Genomic DNA, 24979 nt, shown 5'->3' with positions numbered 1-24979 from the left:
GACCAGGGGCATGACGGGGAGGTTACTTCACCATCTTGAAGGCAGTTTCTGTGGGTCAGGCTGGCCTCGGGGACTTGGGAATTACTTGGCCAGGGCATCAGATTGGGAGTCATGCTCTCAAGTCTCTGTCCAGGTGCCCTTCGACTTGTCTCCACCTTGGCTTAAGTCTGCTCATCTGTCAAGTGGGGACACTGGGCTAGTTTCGTCTGCACGGGTTGAGTCCTGGGCCAGATGTATGAATGAAGTTTTCTGATCCGTGCCGCAGGGTGGAGGCAGCCGGCAGGCCTCACGGTGTCCCACAGGGCAGAGCCGGGACTCAGATCTCCCCGAGCGCGACACGGGGGCTAACACTCTGATGTTGTCAAAGATCAGGGGCCTGTCCCTGCTTTGCTGCTTGTTTTTGTGTACTTAGGCAAGGCCCTCTTCAGCTCTGAGCCTCGGTTTACTCATCGGTAAAGGGCCAGCTGGTGGGAGGGTCCCTCTGGCTGAAAAAAGAACAGGTTGCCGTGGGGAGTGGGGAGTTCTGCCTTCGAGGGCGTGCAAGCTGGGCCGGGTGCCCCCGGTCGGTGTGCAAAGGCAGCTCCGACGGTCTTCCTGCTGGACTGGGAACCCAACCTCTGTGCCGGCTCACTTTCGCACACCTGGACCCTGCACCATTGCTTTCCTTTCCAGCTCATGCCAGGACTGCCTTTGGCCCTGGGCTGAGGGCGGTCTGCCAACTGTACCACAAGCCTGGGCCGTGGACTTCCAGGAGGCTGGAGGGAATCCCACCATTAGCACCTCCCCGCCTTGTGGCACCTTCAGCTGCCAGGCCAGTCTGCTACCCCGGCAGCTCCCAGGCCAGGCCAGGCCCTGGTCCTCAGGTCAACCGGCACTCCCTCCAAAGTTCGGAGGGAGCGAGAGGAAGAAGAGAGCAGAATCCCTGAAAAGGTGAAAAGGAAGAGCCCTGTGTCCCCCAGCCACCAAGCACTGGACCCTCTGTTTTAACAATGTCCGGGTTCTTCCGGGCCCCTGGGCCTTTGCACCTGCTGTTCCTGCCACCACCAGTGCCCTTCCCCTTTTCTGGCTGTTGACTCCTACTCATCCTCTAAGGCCCAATGCAAAAGACCCCTCTTCTGGACCCTGGCTAGCTACCCCTACCTGTGTCATGGCATGTATCACCCTGAGTCATAATAGGCCTCTTCCGAGCCTGTGTCCCTGTGTCCCTCGATTTTCCTGAAGGCAGGGGTGGGGCTGACTCACCCGAAAGAGGTTGTCACAGACACATCGTCTGCCCACTGCATTACTGCGTGAAAGGGCTGGGTAGGGAATCGGTAGGCGAGGGAGAATCGCTGTGTCTTTCCCGACCACCTTCCTTTGACTCGCACTGTCCCTTCCATTTAAGCTCTCGTCTCCTGACCCCCGGCCCCACCGGGAGGGGGCGCTGTCACAGGCTCGTCGGTGGGGGCAGGGGCGGCGGGAGCGCCGGTGCGTCTGGGCCACGGGGAGAGCTGGCGCTCCGCGGGGCGGGGCCTGCATGAAACCGGACGACCCGTCCGGGGCGAGCTAGGCGGGGGTGGGGGGGCGGGGGAAGCGAGCGCATCGGAAGGTCCCCGCACATCCTGGCGGCCGGGACTCCCGCGGGTGGCGCGCGGATAGTCCCATTTCGAGCCGAGGTAACCCGGGCTCGGCTCGGGGCGGCGCCCCAGCCCCGCGGTGCCCGCCCCCTCGCGCCTCCCGAGGCGCCCCGGCCCCGCCCCCGGCCCCGCCCCGCCTCGAGCGGCCGTCAGGTCCCCGCGCCGCGGCGCCGGCGGGCAGACAGGTGGAAGCGAGCGGAGCGGCGCGCCGCGCTCCGTGCTGCGCTCCGGGCCCCACCATGGGCAACTGCGCGGGTCGCACGGATTTCGAGTGGGTCTACACCGACCAGCCGCACACGCAGCGGCGCAAAGAGATGCTCGGTGAGCGCAGCTCGGCCCCTGCCGCGGGGTGGGGACAGCCCCGCGTGGCGGTCAGACGGCGCGGGCCAGCGGAGCCCCGGGGTTGCTCCTGCGCCGGCCCGGGTGCTCGGCGCGCACTCCTCCGCCCCTGCTTCGGGGAGGGTGGGAGCGCCACCTCTCCTCCTCCTCCAAGGGTCCCTGCCCCGGGTCCCCGACAGTCCCCCTGCCCGGGTCTGAAACTCCCCTGCGTGTCTGCCTCCGTCCTGGGGTCCAGGATCCGAGGACCCGAGCCCGGATCCGCGTGCCTGGGAAGCGCGTCTCGACTGTTGCGTGCCGGCTGTGGGACGCAAGCCACTCGCCGGGGGGTGAGGTGGGGGGGGGGCACACCGGGCGTGAACTTGGGGCGCGGCGACGTGGTGGGGCAGGGGTCCGCCCCCGGGGACCCTCCGTGTGCGGGATGCGCCGTCCTGCCCGCGAAGGCAGACCTCCTGGGTCCGCAGAGGCCGCTGAGCTCAGGGAGTTTAGGGCCGACTGAGCGCCTCGAAGGAAGCAAATGTGCAACGAGAGAGACACTTTTTTTTTAAACAGAGCTTATACCGAAGAACCCCATTTGCCCGTTCTGTCCTGTATTTTATAGCTTAACGCACGGTGGCCGCCCTTCGCTGTCATTTAGGGTCCTGCGAAGTCATTTTTACCAGCGTAGTCGCCGTCATTCCAGCCGGTGACTCCTTCTAGACCTGGGGTGCTCAGCCCTTCCCTGGGGATTGCAGGTTAAAGAGCCCGCCCCTGCCCAACAGCTTTCACTGCGTGCCACCAAGTCACGGCCACGGCACCAGGCCGGAGTCCAGCAGGGTGGACTTGCTCCCCTCCCTCCCAAGAAATGTCCAGGTCCCGGTTTCCCACGCCCTCGCCTACAGCTGGGGTTGGCAAACCTTTTAATCAGACCGGCCGGCCACGTGACACGTACTAGTTCACGGTGTTTAATTTGCAGTTTTTGGATGATTGTTTCCAACGTTTGATTGGACATTTTAATTTCTTCTGTTTTTCTCTTGGGATGGTCGTCCGCTTGTTGATTGTTGGAGTTCTTTGTATAGGAGGCTTTTAACTCTTTGTCCTACATGTTGCGCATATTTTTCTCCTTCACAATTTGTCTTTTGCTATCCCAGCAGCTTTTTTTTTTTTTAATGCGTTCACATGGATTGGCTTTTTTTTTTTTTTTTTTCTTTAGAGTTTTCCCTTTGGTGTCTTCCTGCCCCGCTCCAAGACTATGGAAATATCCATCTTACTACGTTTAAAGCTCTCAGACACCGGGTGTTGTTGAGTGGTTAGTGCATGGCTGTACTCTGTTGTGGCTGGGGGTTCATGGGCTCGAGACCCCTGGGTGGGTTTGTGACTTTCGTGGTTTTCGGCTGTGAGGCGAACAATAACCCAGCACTGTTGTGGTCTTACGTGTGGCGGAATCCTCTCCAACACCTGTGAACTGCTTGGGGGCGCTCAGGGGGGTCTTGGTGACTATCTGGTCCTGTGTCTCCCTAGAGGGCAAGTGTCTTGGCTGTTCCCACCGCAGGGCTGAGGCAGGGCTCCATTTCCTTCCCTTTCCCTGGCTGTCCCCTGCCTTGCCCTTATAAGAGCACCTGGCCCCAGGTGGAGAAGGCTGGGAGACATATCCTGGCCCACAGAGCTGCCTGGAGGGGTCCAGACACTCTGGGCTGCAGACTCACTTTCTGAATCTGCAAAATGGGCACAGCCATCTTGCCTGGCGTAGAGGGTGTGATGTTAAAAGGAGCCCTTGGAAGTTAAAAGGTGCCCAGTGTGGTACCCAGCACTCCAGGACATGAGAGAGAGAGAGAAGCCACCGGCCCTGGAACCATTAGAGGAAGCTTCCTGGACAAGGTGGCCAGGAAGGCTGGAAGGCTTGAAGAGAGGAGGTGATTTGGGCCAGTGCGGGGACAGCATCAGGTCTCGGGCTGACTCCCCGGGAAGCTTTGCTCATTCCCAGTTTGCACTGGGTGCTGTGGATTCCTCTGTACCGTTTCCTCCAGATGCTGTCTGGTTTTGAACCCATGAACTTGGAAGGTGCCATTTTCCCTCAGTCCCAGGCGTGTGATCCTGCCCTGCCTAGATGTCCTTCCTTCCTGCTCCGCCCCTCCTTGCTCTTTGGTTCTTTATTTTGTTTTACTGAAGTACAATATTATGTTAGTAAGTTTCAGGTGTGCAACATAGTGATTGAACCTTTGTATGCAGTGTGGAATCACCACCTCAGTAAACCTAGTTACCATTGGTCACCACACAAAATTGCTACAATTTTGTCCACTACAGTTTCCGTGGTGTACATTACATCCCCATCACTTATTTACTTTATAACTGGAAGTTGTACTTCTTAATTCCCTTCAGCCATTCCCCCATGTCCCTCCCCCTCTGGCAACCACCAATCTGTATGTATCAATCTGGGTCTTGTTTTGTTTTGTCTTTTAGATTCCACCCCACCTATAAGTGGAATCACGTGGTATTTGTCTTTGTCTAACTGATTTATTTCACTTAGCCTAATACCCTCTGGAGCCATTCATTCGTTGCAAACGTGTCGCAAAATTCCATTCTTTTTTTTTTTTTTTTAATGTTTATTTATTTTTGAGAGAGGGGAGAGAGAGAGAGAAAAAGAGAGAGAGAGAGCTGGTGCACAAGCCTGGAAGGGGGAGAGAGACAGAGGGAGACACAATCTGTTTTGTTTTTTTTTTTTAATGTTTATTTTTGAGAGAGAGAGAGAGAGAGAGAGAGAGAGAGAGAGAGAGACAGCGCTTGAGTGGGGGAGGAGCAGGGAGAGAGGGAGAGAGAGAATCCCAACCAGGCTCTGCACTGTTAGCATAGAGCCTGACCTGGGGCTCAAACTCACGAACCGTGAGATCATGACCTGAGCCGAAGTCAGTCTTAACTGACTGAGCCACCCAGGCACCCCAAAGTTTCATTCTTTTATGTGGCTGAGTAGTTTTGGATTATATATATAACACATTCTGTTCATCCATTCATCTGTTGACGGACATGTTGTTTCCATATATTTTCTTTTTTTTTTTTTCAGTGCAAACACGTGGTTTTATTAACGCACTGGGATAGGATCCATGGGCAGAAAGAGCTGCTTTCCATGTCTTGGCGATTGTAAATAATGCTGTGATGAACAGGGGAGCGCATATATCTTTTCGAATTAGTGTTTTCATTTTCTCTGGATGAATACTGAGGTGTGGATTTGCTGGATCATATGGTATTTCTAGTTTTAATATTTTGAGGACTCTCCATGCTGTTTCCCACGGTGGCTGCACCAGTTGGTGTCTCCACCGACAGTGCCCGAGGGCCCCCTTTGCTCTACATGGTCGCCAACACCTGTTGTTTCTTGTGTTGTTGATTTCAGCCATTCCCACAAGGCATTTCATTGCAGTTTTCATATTTATTTCCCTGCCGATGAGTGATGTTGGGCATCTTTTCATGTGTCTGTGGGCCATCTGGATGTCTTCTTTGGAGAAATGTCTATTCAAGTGCTCTGCCCATTTTTTTTTAAAAATTTTTTTTTTAACATTTTTTTATTTATTTTTGAGACAGAGAGAGACAGAGCATGAACGGGGGAGGGGCAGAGAGAGAGGGAGACACAGAATCGGAAGCAGGCTCCAGGCTCTGAGCCATCAGCCCAGAGCCCGACGCGGGGCTCGAACTCACGGACCGCGAGCTCGTGACCTGAGCTGAAGTCGGACGCTTAACCGACTGAGCCACCCAGGCGCCCCAACCTCGCCCATTTTTAATCAAATTTTTGTTTGCTATTGAGTTGTATCAGTTCCTTACATACTTTGGATATTAACCCCTTATTGGATATGTGACTTGTAAACATCTTCTTCCATTCCGCAGGATGCCTTTTTATGTTGTTGATGGTTTCCTCTACTGTGCAGAAGCTTTTTAGTTTGATGCAATCCCACCTGTTTGATTTTTGCTTATGTTGCCTTTACTTACTGCTGGTGTGAAATCCAAAAAAATCATCGCCAAGACTGATGTCAGGGAGCTTACTGCGTATATTTTTTTCTAGGAGCTTTTGGACAGCTGGCCTTGCATTCAAGTCTGTAATCCATTTTGAGTTTATTTTTGTGCATCGTGTAAGAAAGTGGTCCGGTTTCATTCTTTTGCCTGTGGCTGTCCAGTTTCCCCGGCACCATTAACTGAAGAGACCTTCTTTTCCCCACTGCATAGACTTGCCTTCTTTGTCGTAAGTTAATTGACCGTATGCGTGTGGGTTTATTTCTGGGCTCTCTATTCTGTTCCATTGATCCTGTGTGTCTATTTTTATGCTAATTTATACTGTTTTGATTACCACAGCTTTGTTAGTATGGTTTGAAATCCAGGAGCGTCATACTTCGTTTTTTTTTCTTCATTTGTTAATGTTTTTATTTATTTTTTGAGAGAGAGAGAGAGTGAGCGCGCGCGCAAGTTGGGGAGGGGCAGAGAGAGAGGGAGACACAGATTCTGAAGCGGGCTCCGGGCTCCGAGCTGTCAGCACAGAGCCCGACGCGGGGCTCGAACCCACAAACCATGAGATCATGACCTGAGCCGAAGTCGGACCCCCAGCCGACGGAGCCACCCAGGCGCCCAGGAGCGTGATACTTCTAATTTTGTTCTTTTTTTCCTCAAGATTGCTCTGGCTACTCAGGATCTTTTGTTCTTCCATAGGAATTTTTTTTTCTGTGTGCTTTCTCATTTTTATTTATTTATTAATATAAGTCATTGTCCAGTTGGCTGACATACAGCGTGTACAGCGTGCTCTTGGCTCAGTGGTAGATGCCCATAATTCATTGCTTCCTCACAACACCCAGTGCTCATCCCAACAGGTGCCCTCCTCAGTGCCCATCACCCTCTCTCCCACCCCCCATCAGCCCTCAGTTTGTTCTCTGTATTTAAGAGTCTCTTACGGTTTGCCTCCCTTCCTCTCTCTGTTTCCGTCCCCCACCCCATGGTCTTCTGTTAAGTTTCTCAAGATCCACATATGAGTGAAAACATATGACATCTGTCTTCTCTGCCTGACTGATTTCACTCAGCATAACACCCCCCGGTTCCATCCACGTTGCTGCAAATGGCAGGATTTCATTCTTGCTCATTGCCAAGTAGTATTCCACGGTATATGTAATCCGTAGACATTTTAGAATGGTTTGTTCTAGTTCTGTGAAAAATGCCCCTGGAGTTTAGTGAGGGCTCTTGCTCCATTCCATTTCCTGCAGGAGGCCCGGCCCCCGCCCGGCTGCCCTCCTGGACTTTGGCCTCCGCTGGGGACGGCATTCCTCTGGGATTTCCCTCCGAGGCTCCAACCCATCAGGTCCTTATCTCTCTGGGGAAGGTTGCAGGGCTCTAGAGCTCGGCCGTGGATTTCATCCTCAGCCCTCAGCCGTTAGCCATGTAAACCCTGGGCAGGTCAACCAACAGAGGAGCGAGTCGAGCCTTGGTGAGGTTAAAAGGGGTTGTTGTTCCTTCCAGAGTTGCTGGGCAGGTCAAATGAGGTGGCGTTAAGTGCTTACTTAGCCCAGCACTCAGTAATGGGTGGCTGCGATGATCTTTGCTCCTCTGGCACACAGGTGAGTTCTCCCCAAGGACAGGGAATGCCTTTGCATCTCTGCTCTCTGCCATCCGTGCTATTCCCAGCCGGAGAGAAATTCCGTGTGAAGCTGCTGGTGTCTCTCTCTATAGAAGAGACAGCAGAGCCGGGCTCAGAGAAGGCAGGTCACTTGCATAGGACCACACAGATCGCAGGCTGCAGGGGCCAGACTGGTGTTCCAGTCACGTCCCGCTTGGCCATGTGTTCCGGCCCCCGGCCCCACCTGGCCGCTGCGGCTCATGCCAAGCCCCGGGGGTGTGGGGGTGGGGTGGGGTGGGCAGCGGACGCTCAGAAAGATCCCAATCGGGGAGGGAGTCAGAACCCAGGAAGCCCTTGCCCGGAGCTAACCACAGTGCCCTTGGGGCAGCGCCAAAGTCTGTCTCCAGCTCCTGCCTAGATGGGGACATGCTCCTCAGGGCACAGCATCCTAAGAAAACGGGGGTCCCACGCAGCCCCCTAAGAGCCGTGTCTCCCGGGGCCACGCCTGAGGCTCCCTGTATTGTGAGGGCGGGATCCGAGCCAGCAGGACTGTGACCCGCCGCGGACCGGAGGCCAAGCCAGGCGTGGCAGGGGAATCAGAAGCTGGCTTTGGGTTTGTCTTTAAAAACAAATAGCTTTGTGATTTCTTTTTTCTTATGAAAACAGGGCACACACATGGTAAAACAAAACACACACAAAAATTCAAATAATCAAAGGAAAACAAAAGAGGAAACAAGGAAGTAAGACTCTTGGCAATTGTTGCATTATTTGCTTAGGCAAGAAACCCTTGCCGGGGCTTTCTCAGTGGCAAGTGGTGATTCCAGAACAGAGCTGGCTGAAGCTGGGGACGGGGGGAGTTTGTGACCTCTCCTCACCCAACCACAGAGACGCTGCAGGGGTGGGGGCAGGCAGGCCACAAGGCCCGTCTCTCCATGCCCCTCGTCCCCGCCTCGGTCACCATATAGGCCTTCTCCTCTGCCAGGCGGGCCGCAGGCAGCACCCGGGTTGGGTCCCCCCAGCTCTGAGATCCCACAGAAGAAAGAGAGCTGTCCCCCCTCCCCTCCTGCCCTGAGTAGCGGCCTGGCCTGGAGCCAGGTAATCTCTGGCCGGAGGGAGCCTCGGGTCCGGGGGCTGGTCAGCGGGCAGGGGGCTGTGGTAGGCAGGGGCCCCACAGTGTCGCGTCGCATCGTAAGAGCAGAGAGAAGGGGCTCTCCAAGGAAAGCAAGGGGTGCTGTGACCCTAAGTTGGGTGGGGAGGGAAGGAGGCATGCTGGGTATTTGGGTAGCACAGACGACAGGTGATCCCTAAGGGGTTACTCGGGGACCCTCTTTGACCCGATTACGTCCTCCCCTACCGAAATCCTCCAAAGGGTAAAATCTCACCTCTGCCCTGGCGCCTGGGGCGTCCCCATCTCTGGCCCCTGCCCTTTCCCCTTGCTTTTTGCTCTCTAGCCACTTTGTGGGACGCACCCCATCCGCTCATCTCCCTCTTCATGGCTTTTGCAAATGTTGTTCCCTCTGCTTGAATTCTTGTCCCCTATTCTTTATTTACTGAACTCCTGTCTCCTGTGCGTGCATGTGCTGGTGTTCTCTGGAGGGGATAAAAAGCCCTGGTTTGCAAGCCGGGCATTTGGCAGATTTCTGGACATATTTCTCTCATGGCCAATGTCAAGCTACCAGCAATCGGTGCTGAGCACGCATGTGGGAAGGGAGGAGTGTGGCTGGTGCCTGCAGCACAGACCTCTCCTCTAAGCCCCCGTCTGTTGTCCTTGCCCCTCCTCCACCCCCTGGGGGCCGCTTGTACCCTGTCCTGGCCTGTCCTGTCTCTGCCTTCCTGACATTGACGCTCTCTACGTGTTAAGTCACTCGTGCAGTTACCCAGCCGGTCAGGGGTCAGGCAGACCTCTGACCCATGGCTGCACCAGCCGGGGCCTGTCTTCCACCCTCCTCTGTCCCCGGGGCCCGAGGAGAGCCACTGTCCCTGACAGACAACTCACGAACAGGTGCCAGCTCTCATTTCCAGCCTCCACACCGAGGCATGTGCCCTGGCCTCCTCCACCTCCCTAACTCCTTGCTCGTTAATTTGTACCAGCTTTTATGAGGTGCGATTTACATGTCGTAAATTCCTTCATTTGAAAGGCACAGGCCAATGACTTTACTGAAGTTACATAATCCAGTTTTGGAGTATTTTCATTACCTGCAAGATGGCTTGCGAACAGGTGCAGTCACTCCCAGGTTCTTACATCCAGACTCTCCATCTTTCGGATTTCCACCCTGATGTCATGCATGGGTGTGTGTGTGTGTGTGTGTGTGTGTGTGTGTGTGTGTGTGTGTGTCCTTCTTTTGGGACACACTATATACGTGCCCTGGAAGGGCAATGCCCCACCCCTGCACAGCCTGGGAACCCCTCCCATCTCCAGGATCTGGGGCCTGGCTGCCAAAGACCTTCAGCAAATATTTGTCAATGGACAAAAAGCAGGTTTAGTGAGATGCAGGTGAGGAGGCGGGTCTGGTGGCTCCTGAAGGCACTTTGGGTCACTTTCTACATTGTCTGCGCCGAACCGGGTCCCCACAGTGCCTCCCGCACTGACCAGACAGGGTTATTAGACTTGCCTTCTGGCTCTGGAAGGGAAAAGGAGGTGGGGGTCACTGAGGGAAGGCCACTGAGCCAGGGCAGGGCCACAAGGAAGCTGTTTAGGAAGGAGGGGATTATGAGGGCTTTAGGCGCCTTTGTTGGGAGGGTAGTCAAGTTACCGCGGGCGGCGACGTGAGGGAAAGCGCTCTGGGCACCGGGGTGGGAAGCAGGTGGACAGCATGAGTTGCTGTGTGCCGTGGAATGTTCTAGACTTGGGAGCACTTAGGCGATGAGAGGCAGTGGCCAGGACCTCCCCTACGGCCGTGGAGACTGTCACGCGGTGGGGTTTGGGCTCCTCGGGGAGGTGGTAGGAACATGTCGTCCCAGATGGTGCCAGGCCTGGCACGTGGAGGGGCACAGTGTCGGCAGGAGGAAGCCTCGCGTGCTCCTGGGGGCCCTGCCCGAGGCCAGCAGTCGGCAGGGGGAGGGAGGGGGAGCCCGGGCGGCCTTGGGACCTCCTCGGCTACCTCTGGAGGCTGAGGGCCCAGCAGCGTTTCTCAGGAGAAGTTTCCATGGTGACGCCGCTCCAGGGGGCTGGTGTGGGGGCACTTTGGGTCCCGCGGGCCCATCCTCCCGCTCCGCTCTCTGGGTCCTGCGAACACGTCTGTCACGCGTGTAGATCCGTGCGATGCATGTAAACGAACAGTTCTGCTGGAGCCAGGCTTCCCCACACTGGGTGCCCTGGGGAACCCCTCCGCGCGCTCACAGCCCCAGCACGGTCAGAACCAGCACCTTCAAGGTGGACAGTGACAAGCTGGCCCAGAGAGGGACAGAGCCGGTCCCTGTGCGGTAGAGCCGGTCTCCCGAGCTGGGACCAGGGTTTTCTCTGGGTGCTTTGCCCTGGCAACGACGTAGCCCGGTCCCGGGAAGAGGCTCCCCCTGGGGGGCTGAGGCCCCTCAGAGCGCTCTTTCTGGCTCTCCGGTTGGCAGGGAGGGGACGGTGCTCTGGAAATCAGGCAGCTGTTTCACCTTGTGGGGGGACCCCTGCTTCCTCGTCTCTGCGGTGGCGGGATGGCCCCCTCCGGGGCAGGGTGGTGAAGGCCGGATCCCCGTGTGTCAGATTCCCCGCGTGGCGTACCCGCCGATGTCCCAGCCCTCACCCGGGCCCCTGCGTGCATCCTGCGGGCCTGGCGGTGGGGGTCCCCAGGCCAAGTCTCAGCACTGTCACCCTCTTTCCCGGCCTGCCTACACCTCAGACCCTCCTTTCCGCGTCAGGGCTGGGCAGTGGGACTTCTAAGGACGGCTGTTGTTGGTGGCTGCTTGCCCAGTTGCCTTGGGCCGTGCCCGCCCCGGGCTGTTGCTGGAAGACATTCGCATGGGTCTGTTTGTCTCTGGTTCCAGGTGGCCGTCCAGGCGGGGCTCCGGGCTGCCTGTGGAGCAGAGAGCCCCCGAAGCATGCGGGGCCTGGTCCAGCTCCTGTGGTCTCTGAGCTGGAGGCCTGAGTCGTCAGGGCCCCCCCCAGCCCGACCCCCGCCGCCATCAGTTGGGGTCCCACCGTGGGGAAGGGCCTGGTCAGGCTGGGCCAGGCTTGGATGTCCAGCCAGGGCTGCGGCTCCTCGTGGGAGCTGCCAGCAGTGTGGGGTTCTCTGCCTCGCCTTTGGGCATCCCCCTCTCTTGGGGCCCAGAGAACGTGGAGCCCAGGGCTGTGTCCTTCCCTGAGCCCCTGGAAGAGGCCCCCGCTCCTACAGGGCCAGCACCCCCTTGCCTGCTCCGTGAGCCCCGCCCCAGCATCTCCGTCCTCTCGTTCTGCTGTCCGCGGGTGCTTTCCTCCTTCTCCTCTTACCCCCCAGCCAAACTTCCCTCCGTCCCCCATGCCCCCCATGCCCGCACTCATCCTGTCCCCCGCATCTCCCTACCCCACTGCCATCTTGCCCCTGGCTGTGCTGGAATGGCTCCTGCTGAGGCCGCCATGACCTTGCTAAGTGCACTGGGGGCACCTGTCTTGTCTTCCTGTTCATGGCCCCTCCTTGGCTAGACACCTCCAGCCCGTGGCTTCAGTTACCCCGCTCCATACGGTGCCCAGTGACGTCCACCTCTGGTCCTGAGTGGCCAGTGGTCCCCAGAGCATCTCCTCTGGAACCGGGAAGCTCTGGAATTGAAAAGTCAGGTATTTGAGGTTTCCTCGAGTGAGGCTTGAGTTTTCTCACGATGGGAAGGTCCAGAGTAGCCCCGCTCCTAAGGTGGGGCCCAGCTCCCTGACTGTGGTCTCTGAGCCCTTCTGGTGCCTCGCCCCACATACACTTTCAGCCAAGGCCCCTGGGCTCTGCCTTCTCCTTGATGGCTGCTGGGCCCCTCCTCCCCACACTGTGTCCAGGAAGCGCCTCCCGGCAGGTAGTGGAGGTGATCTGGGGCTCACGTGCTTGGCCCCTTGTAGGCATCGCCCCTGCCCTGCCTGGAGTCCAGCTGGGACATCGGCCCCACTTTCCAGGCTTCCAGCAGGATGGCTGGACCCCGTGACCCTCCCGGCCCGGGAGCGCTGGGCTCGTTCTCGTAGGTCAAAGCAAGCTGGGCCAGATCAGCCTCCAGGAGCAGCACCCGAGCCCCCCCATAGGTCAGAAGTAGGATGTTTTTATTCTCAGATCAGGAAACCGCATTTAATAGCAATAAGACAGCTCCCAGGGCCCGGAGCCGTCATCCCAGCCTCACTGCAGCCCCGGGAGGCAGGTAGGAGTATCACCCCATTTCTCAGATGTGCGGACAAGGGTGGGCAGGTAGTGTGGCCGCCTGGGCTGGGGGCAGCCGAGGATTTGGGACACTGTCAGGTAAAGGAGAAGGGGCACCGGGCTCCCCGAAGGTGGGCTCGGCAGGGGTGGGTCCTCAAGGGTGCGCTCCTTTGCTCCCCACAGGTAGGACTCGCTGTCTTTGTTCGACAGGTGGGGCATCTGGCGCCCACTGTCCGAGGTCACAGCTGCCTCTGAGGAGCACGGGACTGGCCTGTTTGCTGGCCTTGATCCCAGAGCTGGGGTCCTGGTCCCCAGTGTCCCCCAGCTTGCCAGGCTGCTCACCTGGTGCCCACGCTTGGCCTCCTTCCAAGGGGAAGCATGGGAACTAACCCTGTAGAAGCTGGTGGCCTTCAGCTTCCTGGGTCAGCTCTCGCGTGTGCCTTGGCAGGTGCCGGCCAGGCCGCTGGTTGCCCGGGGGGGAGGGCTGGTGCCCCGGGGGCCGCCCCTCGTAAAAGGGAGGCTGGCGGAGAGCCCTGTGACCTGTGACCTGGATGTCCCGACCTGACATCCAGCTGTGCAGAGGTTAGGGGGACTCTGTGGTGTCCCCGGCCCCGGGCCGTGGGTGAGCGTGTCGGCTGATGGCTGAGGTGGCCAGAACTTCCTGGCCGTCGTGAAGACCTTTCTTCTTTCTCCGGCTTCACCTCATTGTGGCTGCTGGATTCCCAGCTCCCAGTCCCCCCCCACTCCCTCCACCAACATCCCCCCGCCCCCCAGCACTGGTCTTCCCAGGAAGTACAGGCCTGTGTTCTGAAGTGTCGCCTGTCACTCTGACCCCCTCTTGGGAGAGGAGCAAGCTTGGACGAGGCCTGCCCCTTGTCCCCCCTTCTGCGTGGGGCCCACACGGCAGTCCCCGCTCCCAGGCTCGGGTCCTTTGGTCTCGTGCCCACCTGGGGGGAGAACCTGGGCGAGCGCAGTGCTGGCTCATCCCCCTCCGGCCCTCAGGGGCAGGACCGAGTGTGAGTGGCCCCGCGCCCAGCGCCAGACGTCAGGGCAGAGGAGGAGCGGACCCGGGTGGCTGGCCCAGCCGTGCGGCTTCCTCCTCCCTGGTCCCGGTGCCGGGTGAGTTTTCTTGGGTGAGATTTCCACAAACCGGGGGGCTTCGAACACCACACGTGTTCTCTTGCAGTTCTGGAGGTCACGAGTCTGACACGGGTCTCGCCCAGCTGATGTGAGGGTGTCCCAGGGCCGTGCTCTCCCTGGGGGAGAATCTGGTTCCAGGCCTTTCCAGCTTTGCAGGCACCTGCACCCGCCTCCTCCAGCGCCACCTTCACACCAGCAGGGGCCGGCGGAGCCCTTCTCGGCGCCCCCGGGACCCCCTCTCCTGCCTGCTCCCCCACGGGTAGGGCCCTGGGATGACGCTGGGCCGCCGGAAGATCCAGGGTCATTCTCGTGTAGTAAGGTCCGTTCCTAGTAACCTGACTGCCCTGTTCGCCCTTGCTTCTCTCTTGCTGTGTCGTCAAACCTACTCGCGGGTTATGGGATTGGGACGTGGGGGGCTGTGGGGGGCTGTCATTCTGTCCCCCCGCCCCCCCGTTGCCGGCATCTCCCTCCATCTTGTGAAGGGGTTCTCCTGGCTTAAGGTGGCAGGGCCTTCGCACTGCCATCCCGAGGACTCCTCTGCCCGCGTGCACCCCACGGGGCCTCTGACTTTTGTGGGGCGGCCCAGTCACCTCCCGCAACGCAGGCGGAAGCTCAGCGGCCGCTAGGCAACGCGGGCCGGCCCCCGGGGTGAAGGCAGTCCCCCGTGTCCCATTTGCACAGCGGCAAGCCTCTGTGGCCGTGTTTGGCGACCTGCTCCTTAAAGCTGGCCTCCCCGGTGCACCAGGCGGTCATCCCGACTGCAGGCTGGTCGGCGTGCCCGCCGTGGCCGCTCAGCCGGAGCTGCCCCGTGCCTTATCTGTTAGTCCTGCCGGTGACCCTGGCCGTGGTTCAGCCGCGGAGGCTTGCGGTCGAACCAGCCTGCCCAGAGCCGGGACTGTAGTTTCGTTTTTTTGTTTTTAATGTTCATTTATTTTTGAGAGGCAGAGAGAGACAGCATGAGCGGGAGAGGGCAGAGAGAGAGTGGGGGGGACCCAGAATCCGAAGCGGGCCCCGGGCTCCGAGCTGTCGGCACAGAGCCCCGCGTTGGGCTCGAACCCACCAGCCGTGAGATCGTGACCGGAACCGAAGTCGGACGCTCAACCGACCGAGCCGCCCAGGCGCCCTGAGCTGGGGTTGTTTTTCTTAACCTTTTCCTTATTGTGAAATACACGTAACGTACCGTTTGCCGCTGTAACCACGTTTAGGTGCCTGATCTGGTGGCAACGGTTGTGTGCCGTTGCTGTTTCCGAAACCTTTTTGGGGCTCCCAACAGACCCGTCACCGCTCCCCCCCCACCCCTGCGACCCCCTCCCCAGCCCCTGCTCACCCCTCCCTTCTGTCTCTATGAACTTGCCTGTTCTCAACGTTCGTGTCAGTACAGTCATAAACCACACGGCCTCTGTTTCTGGCTTCTTTCCTCAACGTCGTGTCTTCAAGGCTCGTCCATGTTGTAACCTGTGTCAACATTTCCTCCCTTTAAAAAAATTTGGTTTTGCAGCGCTGGTAGTTCACCCGGGAGTCCGTTTCAGGGAGCAGGATTAGGGAGTCGGCATTGTGAAACAGAGGTGTTTCGGAATTTTTTTTTTTTAAATTTTTTTTTTTAACGTTTATTTATTTTGGGGACAGAGAGAGACAGAGCATGAACGGGGGAGGGGCAGAGAGAGAGGGAGACACAGAATCGGAAGCAGGCTCCAGGCTCCGAGCCATCAGCCCAGAGCCCGACGCGGGGCTCAAACTCACGGACCACGAGATCGTGACCTGAGCTGAAGTCGGATGCTTAACCGACTGAGCCACCCAGGCGCCCCTTTCGGAATTTTTTAAATTGAGGCATAGTTACATATAACACGATACTAGGGTCAGGTGTACAACAGGAGGACTCGGTGTTTGTATATGTTGCAAAAGGATCGCCACAGTATATCTCCTTAACATGTGTCACCACGGGTGCTTACAGACACTTTTGTCGTTAGGTTCCCGAATGGAAGAAGATCTACTTTCGAGGCGAGTTTCAAATCTACAACAAGGTGTTATCAACTATAGTCACCGTGGCGGCCACTGCACCCCTGGGACTCGGTTGTTCTTCGACTGGAAGTTTTGTTCCTTTCGATGGCTGAATGATATCCCACCGTGTGGCCAGCCCCCTTTTTGTTTAGCCGTTCATCTGTTGTTGGACACGTGGGTTGTTTTCCGCCTTTGGATGCTGTGACTAGTGTGCTGGACATTGGCGTACGGTGGACATTGGCGTACGGGTCTCGTGTGTGTCCCTGATTTAAGTTCTTTGGGGTACCTGTTGAGAAGTGAAATTGCTGGGGCACACGCTAAGTCTACATTTAGCTCTTTGAGGAACCGCCCAACGGTCTTCCACAGCGCCCGCGCCATTTTGCATTCCCACCAGCAGTGCACGAACAAGGACTCCAGGTCGGCCCCTAACTCTTGGTATTAACTGTTTTATTACAGCCATCCTAGCGGGTGTGTAGCGTGTCTCATTTGTGGCTCTGATTTGCATTTCCCTGATGGCTGACGTGGAGCATCTTTTCATGTGCTAATTGGCCAGGTGCACGTCTTGGGAGAAATGTCTGTTCAGGTCACTTGCCCATTTCAAATTGGGTTGTCTGTCTTTGTTGTTGAGCTGTAGGAGATCTTTATATATTCCGGATATTAAACTGTCATCTGGAGCGAGGGTCTGAACCTGCTCCGAATGCCGCTCTCTCCCACCCCCCGGGGAATCTGGGGCCCTTGTGTTCCCGTTGAGTGGAGCTGAGGTTTGTCACCCGTCGCTTGCCTTGCCTGCTTGTTCCCAAGTTCTGTTTTTATACTTGTGCTGTGACCACTGTCCTGGTGGTGTCCTTGGCCGAGCTTCAGGGAGAGGGGTCCCAGGATCAAAGGGCCCGGTGGCTTTGTGAAGATTGGAGGCCTGAGGGCTGGCACTGTCCCAGAGGTGGTCCCTGAGTGCGGGGGGCGGGGGGGCGCAGCTGGTGTAAGTGCTGCCTGGGGGGAGACTCTGTTGATCTCTGGGCAGAGGTGGCCTGCTGTTCTAGGACTTGGGAACTCCAACGCCCCCCAGCATCTCCGGCAGATGAAGGCTGTTTGCGTTCGTGGAACCAGGACTGTTCTGTGGGGACAGATAGCCTGTGAGGCATGTCACACCCTTGCCATCACATGCTGGGACACCAAGGTCCAGAGAGGGTGGGAACACACCTCTGGCCACACAGCAACATCCAGACTAACCCCAAGATGGGCTTGTAGTGTGGCCTCTTGGGCAGGAGGATTTTGAACCTGAGTCTCCCTTCTGCCTGGGGCAGAATCCCTTTGCCCATGTTGTTGTGTTTCTCTTTGCATACTCCCAGGGACAGGCGGCTCACCACCTATGAAGCAGACTGTTCGATCACTGGGTGGCTCTGACAGCAAGTTCTGTGGGCTGGGAGGAGGGTGGAGGGGCCTGGCCATGGGGGCCGCGGAGGGGGGGCTGAGCCGAGCTGTCACATCCTTCTCTTCTGAGCACAAAAGGGAAGTGGCTTCCTGGGTCAGTTAGAGGAAAGGGCTGGGCAGGATTTACCCTTCATCTGGCCGGTTCCAGTTGGGGCCCAGCCTCTGTTGTGGTCCTGGGGACGCTGTTCATGTGCCAGCCTGTGGTTGGTGAGCCCGAGGCTGCCCGGAGACTGGCACCGGCTGTCCTGAGCGTGCCTGGGATAAACCCCTGTTGTCACTAGCCTCAGTTTCCAGATCTGTGCTCTGCCTCTGAGGGCCTGTGTGCCCTGCCCTGGGAACCAGGGGACAGAGCAGACCTGAGGAGCACTTGTCACCCTGAGCATGTGACAATCACTGGTGCTGTCCCTCCCCATCCCTGGACACAGCACCAGACTCCTTACTCGCCCACCCCCACCCCCCGCCACAGAGCAGTCAGGGAGGCTTCTAGAAGGCATTCTCCCCCTTTCCCTCTCCTGCCCCCCACTCTTGTGCTGTCCCTGCTGTGTCTGGCTGCTTGTTGGCTGGAAGGCCCTCCCCTGCTTGGCCCACTCTCACTGTCATTGTCCTTTTCTTTCCTGTAGAACAAAATACAGAAAAGTACCAAAGTTTCTATAACAAACACCCCCCACCCCAAATGAACGCATTCACCATTTTATCATGTTTCCTTCAGATCTTGTGTAAGAACCGCAACACTGGCGACAAAGCCAGGGCCCTCTGTGTCCCCTCCCCTGCGCCCTCCGAGGTTCCCTATGTGCCTGGGCGACACGTGCACCGCGTCCCTGGAGCCTCTCGGAAGCCCCCCCCCCCCCCCCCCCCCCCCCACAGCCATGTGCCGCTTCCATTTCGGGCACTACGTTTCTGTGACCTGTGCTGACGCCTGCTCCTGGGCGGGCGGCAGAGACCCCCACCCCGGGAAGTCCCGCGGGAGCCCCCAGCTGGTGGGGGAGGCAGGTCGGCTGCCTCCGCGGGCCCCCCCTGCCCCCGAAGGATCGATCCTAGGTCCCCAGACGCAGGGCCACGCCTTCGAGTGACCCCCGCCCCCTCCCCCCCCCCCCCCCCGTGGCTGCTGGAAGGAGGGAGGGAGGGCTGGCGGGGGAGGGGGAGGCCCGGCCGCGTGGCCACACCCCCCTCACTTGTCTCCTCCGCCCTCCCCGCAGCCAAGTACCCGGCCATCAAGGCCCTGATGCGGCCCGACCCTCGCCTCAAGTGGACGGTGCTGGCGCTGGTGCTGGCGCAGCTGCTGGCCTGCTGGCTGGTGCGGGGCCTGGCGTGGCGCTGGCTGCTCTTCTGGGCCTACGCGTTCGGGGGCTGCGTGAACCACTCGCTGACGCTCGCCATCCACGACATCTCGCACAACGCCGCCTTCGGCACGGGCCGCGCCGCGCGCAACCGCTGGCTCGCCGTGTTCGCCAACCTGCCGGTGGGGGTGCCCTACGCCGCCTCCTTCAAGAAGTACCACGTGGACCACCACCGCTACCTGGGCGGCGACGGGCTGGACGTGGACGTGCCCACGCGCCTCGAGGGCTGGCTCTTCTGCACGCCGGCCCGCAAGCTGCTCTGGCTGGCGCTGCAGCCCCTGTTCTACTCGCTGCGGCCGCTGTGCGTGCACCCCAAGGCCGTGACCCGCATGGAGGTGCTCAACGCGCTGGTGCAGCTGGCCGCCGACGCCGCCATCTTCGCCCTCTGGGGGCTCAAGCCCGTGGTCTACCTGCTGGCCAGCACGCTGCTGGGCCTGGGCCTGCACCCCATCTCGGGCCACTTCGTGGCCGAGCACTACATGTTCCTCAAGGGCCACGAGACCTACTCCTACTACGGGCCCCTCAACTGGATCACCTTCAACGTGGGCTACCACGTGGAGCACCACGACTTCCCCAGCATCCCGGGCTGCAACCTGCCCCTGGTAGGGGCGCCCCAGTGGGGCGGGGGGGGGCTTGGGGGCGCTTGGGGGGGCGGGAGGGGCCGCACGGTACAGGCGAGGGCCCGCTGGCTGCGGAGTGAGGGGGTGATTTCAGGGAGGGCAGGGGCTCGAGGGGCATTTCACCGTTTAGCGAAACGGTTCCTGGGCTGTATGTCCTGGGGCGGGCCACTCGCCCTCTCTGTGCCTGGGGGGGGGCAGCACAGCCACGCTGCGTGTGACACACCTCCCGTTCCTGGCCCCTGCCTCCCTTGTCCCTGCTCGTTTCTTGTCACTGCCCTGTGGGCCTCCAGGGCGCCCTGGTGGCACAGAGAGGATGGGGTGGGCCTTGCCCTTTGTGACCCAAGTGGCTCGGCCTGAGCTGCTTCCTCCGCCTTGGGAGCCCCCCTGGGGGGAATTTCGGGAGGAGGGAGGAGGGAGGGAGAGAAGGAGGGGGAGGGGAACGAGCGCCCCTCTGGCGCTGGGGGGCTAGAAAGAGACCCGAGGCGCAGGGTGGCCGGAGGAGGCATCCATCGGTGGGGAGGACGTCGGAGTGTTTGAGTCTGTGCGCGTGCCTGCGTGTGCAGATGTTTGCGCGTGTGGCTGAGCATGTCGCCACACGGACGCGCGTGTGTGTGTGCATGCGGTGAAGTGGGAGCACTCGTCGGGGCGCGTGGGTGTTTGTGCCCTGGCCGCGTGACTCTGGACTCCCGACGGCCCGAGTGCCCGGCCCGGGGGGTGCAGTCCCGCCCTCCCTCACCTCCCCCTCCTCTCCTGCCGCTGCGGCCGAGGTCCGGCTGCGTGCCGGGCACCAGGGCAGCATCTCCCTTCGGCCTCGCCACAAGCCCGTGCAGCGAGGACCCCCGTTCCCCATTATCCGCATTTCACACACGAGGCACAGGCTCAGACAAGGCCGGGGGGGTGGTTCCCTGCCTCAGGAAGTAGCAGAGCCAGAATCTGGACCCAAGGTGGTCACAGAAGCACGTGTGGCCGGCTCGCTGCGAGCCTTTACTTCTCCCACTGCTCACGCCCCGTGCGGGCCACCTGGTCTCTCGAGCCGGGTCGTCAGCTATAAAGCGGGCCTTGAGCGCGGGCGCGAAGGGCATCCCCTGAAGTTGGCGGGCGGTGGAGCGGCGGTGTGCCCATGCGGCCGGGAGTGCTTCCTGGAGGAGGCGGGCTGAGGGTGTGGGTGCCGAGGGGGCAGGAGGCTAGAGGGAGCGGTGTGCGCCATTTGGGAAATGGGGACTGGTGAGGCTGAGAGGAAGGCAGGTGATGGACGGGGGCCTGGTGGGAGCCGAGGCCAGAGGGTGTGGGGGACGGGAGAGGGCACAGGATGCTGGGCGCGAGGAGTGTGGGCACGACGGTGGCTCAGCCGAACTCGCGCCAGGCTTCGTCTCAGAACCCCACAGGCGCTTGAGGGACGAAAGCTGGGCCACCTGGGGCCCCGGGGGCAGAAACTTGGCATGAGCTCCGCCAAGGGGAGGCCGCGTTTTTAAGCGCTCACCCCCATTTAGGGCAGGGGGCTCTGCCAGCGGCCCCTTCGCCTCAGGCAGCACTCTGGCTGAGCTAGACGTGGGTACCCTGGGCAGTGACGGGTGTGTGTGTGTGTGTGTGTGCGCACGCGTGTGCATGTGTGTGGCAGAGAGGCGTGCCCCAGCCTGCGACCTCTGACCCTGCCCGCCCCCTCTGCAGGTGCGGAAGATCGCACCCGAGTACTACGACCACCTACCGCAGCACCACTCGTGGGTGAAGGTGCTCTGGGACTTCGTGCTCGAGGACTCCCTGGGGCCCTACGCCAGGGTGAAGCGGGTGTGCAAGCTGGCGGAGGAGCGTCTGTGAGCCCGGGGCGGAGGACCCAGCGGAACCCGGGGGCCTGCTGCCCCGCCCCGTCCCCCCCTGCTGCAGAGCGGGTTGTCACTGCCCACCCCACCCCCAGCCCAGTGCCCAGAGCTGCTTTCGCTGCATTTGGTTCCCGCACTGACCGCGGTCTTGTCCCCCAGAACCCAGGACTGCATCCGGCCACAGCGGGCACACATGCAGCCTGGAGAAGCTTGGTCCGCACCTGCACCGTCGACCCAGGCCAGGCCCTCCTTTCCTGGGCCTCGGGGACGGAGGCCTGGCCCTGCCCTGGGTGCTCTGTGCCGCCTCCACCGAGCTGACGTCCCTGGTGTTCCCGTGCCCTAAACTCAGTTCGGTGTTTTGTTTTCACATCCACAGACCGTGCTTCCCAGGGGCGGCGTGGTTCCAGCCCAGCCTCAGACTGAGGCCCCCCCCCCCCCCCCAGCCGGACCCTGCAGGCCTCAGGCCTGTGGATCTCCTTCCCGGCCGGCCCCGGCTGCACCCCGCCTGCTCTCCGGCCTTGGGGACTGCGGCCGCTTCACGCTGTGTGCTTAGCACCCCTGCGGTCCTGCCTTTGTGAGTGGCCCCTGCACATCCTGGGGCTTGGGGGATCCACGTGGCCCTGAAGCCCCTCGTTAGCGGTCTTCCCTCCTCTCCAGCCCGGCTGAGTGTGGACACTGCCCCCCTGAGCTGTGCTCCCGCCCCACCTCGAGGCTCTGGCCTGAGGGAAGCCCTCCCTGACCCTAGAGGTTTTAGCCCAGACAGGGTGGAGTCTGTCTCCCGGAGCGACTCCCCAAGGACTTGAGATCTTCATAAATGGGTGCCGCAGGCCAGATGCACGGAGGGGAGACATGTGACTGGGCAGACAGGTGGCTGCCCGAGTGAGCCACGGCCCTGAGGGAAGCAGGCTGGTGTCCCTGGTGGTGGCCCTGTCTTTACTGGTGGGGGCACGGCCCTTGGCCCTTGGGGGCTGCAAGGGGTGGGGTCCTGGTCTCCCAGAGGCAGGCAGGCAGCAGGAGGGGTGCCTAAGGCTGGGGAGGCTGAGGACCCCCCCTCCCTCCCGCCGCCGTGGGCACCGCTGGGCCCTGTGAGCTGGCCCAGGAGAGGGAGGAGGGCTGTCAGGAAGGCACGTGGCAGCTCCCAGGGCCCGAAACCTGGCCGGTGCTGCGCAAGGACTTCCTGCCCGGGACTGGGAGTGGCCTCATGTGGTGCCAGGCACCCCTGTGTCCGAGAACGGTCTGACACCGGGATGGCCCTGGGAAGAGGCCCGGGCCCCGGGGCTGTTGTGTGAGGCAGCGCAGCATGGCGGGAGTACTTTGAGCCCGGACGGGGCCCCTCCCTGTGCAAACAGGCTGGCCCGAGCCAGGTGAGCGCAGCCCCTCCCGCCGCCGGCCTGGGGACTCCTCGGGGCCTGCCAGCCCACCTGTCCGCAGAGCTGTCCCGAGGAGGAGACTGTCACCACCTGCCAGCTCCCCGCCAGACCCCAGATGACAGGATCAGTGGGCCTGGAATCTGTCGCCCTGGGTTACAACCAGAACCACTGCCGGCCCTGGGGGCTGCTCACCTCCCGACAGAACCATCCGGCTCCTGTCCGCACGGTTGTTGGGAGCACTCGAGGAGACGGGGGTGGGGGGGTGGGGGGGGTGGTCCAGAGCCCGGCTAGAAAACAGCAGTCCCCTGTCATCAGCCGGACGGCGGGCCCCGCCTCCTCCCCTCCCACGAGGCCCCCGCAGGATGGCTGGGCACATTGCCGTGCCTGTGGTGGCCGTGAGATGGTCCAGGATTCCAAGGCCTGGCCACTGGCCGGGGCCCTGCTCCCGGCACAGGGTCAGACCGTCTCTGGCTCGGAAGGGGAACGTGTGAAGCGCTGGCATATGCCTCGGGCGGGCGTGCGGGCCAGGGCGGTGGTCCTTCCTGGAGGATGCAGCCTGCCTCACTCTCCTACTGCCTCGCGGAGCCCAAGCTGCCACTCCCGGCCCTGCGGTCAGGACGCACGTGGAGTCTGAGGTTGCAGCGTGGACGGCACTCAGGGCCCACCCCTGGGGGAGACCGTCGCGGGCCGGCTGGAAGCGCGCGAGCTGCCCCGGCCCCCGCTCCCGCCTTCCCCGTCTGCATTCAGCCTGGCTACCGGCCGAGGCCTCTGCTGGCCCCTCTGCTCCCCCGAGGGACGGCGTCCTCAGCCAGGAGCGGCCGGAGCCTGCGCGGGAGAGTGAGCCGGAGCCAGGGGTGTGGACAGTAAGCGTTTATTAGCACGTGGACACAGACACCGCGGTGCGTGGACAGACTTCAACCACCACGACGCTGGGGACCGCTCGCCGCTGACCGCATCACCTAGGAGAAAACTCGGAAACCATCTAATGAAGCGTGTGATCTGGGGAGTCCTCTATAAACCAAAGAAATGTACACTTAAATAGGCAAATATAAAATACAAAAAAGGCGAGTAGACCGGTGCCGTGTCAGGTAGAATCTAAAAAAATCCAGAAATTGGAACTTGTTTCCTCATTTTGATACTCTATCACGCGTTAACACTCGTAACTGGAGCACCTCCCAGCGTCGGTGAGCGCTCGCAGGCGCTGGAGGCCTGGGGCCGGCGGCTGGGCTCCTCGCTGTGTCCCCGCCGGCGGGTGGCCTGGGGTCTCTGTCGGCGGCGGTGGCAGCGGGGGCCGAGGGCACTATGAGGTGCTGATCCCACTCAGCTCCTGCCTGATGGCTGAGGGACGGGACAGGACAGGCTCAGGCACAGCAGGGACGAGCCCTGATTCTCGGCAGGCCCTGTCCCCCACGCCCGCCCCCGCCCAGAGGTCCTTTCTGGAGTCTGCCCTGCTCTCCTGAGAGCCTCACCCAGGCTCCCAGAGGTCGCGAGGCACAGGCTAGAGGTCAAGCGGGGCAGCAGACTCTGTGCAGACTTTGGGGTGACAGCAAAGCACCCCCTCCAGGTAGAGGATGAGCTGAGGTAGGGGTGGGGGGCTTCACCTGCCTATTGCCTCGGGGCTGGCGAAGGGCCTGTGGACACCAGGAGCCCCGGGCAGTTCTGGGCACGGTGGGCACCGGATTCTGCCCGGAGGTCCCGGGGCCCCGCTTCTGGCAGTGGCGGCAGAAAGGGCCTGGCCTCGAGCGGGGGGCGGGGGGGGGGATGGCTCCTGCTTCCGCCTCCCCTGCAGGGCTGCCTCCTGTCCCCACCCCTCCTGGTTCTCCCCCAGATTTGGGCCTTTCCCTGGACAGACCCCACTGGGCCTGGAGCCAAAGGCCAGGAGAAAGAGCTGAGTGCTGGGCCCTTCTCAAGTGACAAGGGGATGCCTCTTGGAGCACCCGCGCTGCCCGCCACTTCCCGCGAGGCCCACCCACAAGGCAGTTCCCACCTGTGGCTGCACCGACGGCAGAGGGGAGAGCGAGACCTGGAGACGTGCTTCCCGCCGCACCCCACTGCCTGCGTCCCCGCCCGTTCCCCCTGCAGGGAGGCTGGCTGTGCAGCCCTGCTTCCGGCCACACACCAGCTCTGGCCCTGGGGCCAGCTGGCCGGCCCCTCCCAGGTGGGGCCCCCAGCAATAAAGCAGAGTTAATAGTGGGCCTGCGTCTCCTCTCTGGCTCCGGGGTGGCCTTGCACTTCACTCATTAACTCCTTATCTGCCCATCTGCCCAGCCCAGGCCTGGGGGGGGGGTGGGGGTGGGGGTGGGGGTGGGGTGCAGAACAAATAGGAACGAGTATCCTCAGCTCTCAGCTGAAGCGAGGACAAGGACAGGGTGCGGCTCACACAGCCCCGGGCGGGGGGGGGGGGGGGTCCAGGTCAGCGGGCGCTTCAGGTGGGCTCCCACCCCGGCCTCCCCTCTGTCC

General features: G+C 60.7%; 2 protein-coding genes across 2 annotated transcripts in view; one reads left to right on the top strand and one right to left on the bottom strand.

The window, feature by feature from the left end:
• The first annotated feature begins 1794 nt into the window (after nt 1–1794).
• DEGS2 (delta 4-desaturase, sphingolipid 2) lies at nt 1795–23582 on the top strand. The gene is made up of 3 exons (XM_030319955.1): nt 1795–1937; nt 18572–19314; nt 21001–23582. The coding sequence occupies exons 1-3, from the start codon at nt 1856–1858 to the stop codon at nt 21145–21147; spliced, it is 972 nt and encodes a 323-aa protein (XP_030175815.1). The 5' UTR covers nt 1795–1855; the 3' UTR covers nt 21148–23582.
• The window catches only part of EVL (Enah/Vasp-like), a 152971-nt gene continuing 151366 nt past the window's right edge, over nt 23375–24979 (bottom strand). Inside the window, 1 exon segment of the mRNA XM_030319957.1 lies at nt 23375–23857. Coding sequence (XP_030175817.1) covers nt 23820–23857 — 38 coding nt within the window. The 3' untranslated portion in view covers nt 23375–23819.

Source organism: Lynx canadensis, chromosome B3 (assembly GCF_007474595.2).
Source record: "Lynx canadensis isolate LIC74 chromosome B3, mLynCan4.pri.v2, whole genome shotgun sequence".
NCBI classification, from domain to species: Eukaryota; Metazoa; Chordata; class Mammalia; order Carnivora; family Felidae; genus Lynx; species Lynx canadensis.
This window is presented reverse-complemented; position numbering and strand designations above follow the sequence as displayed.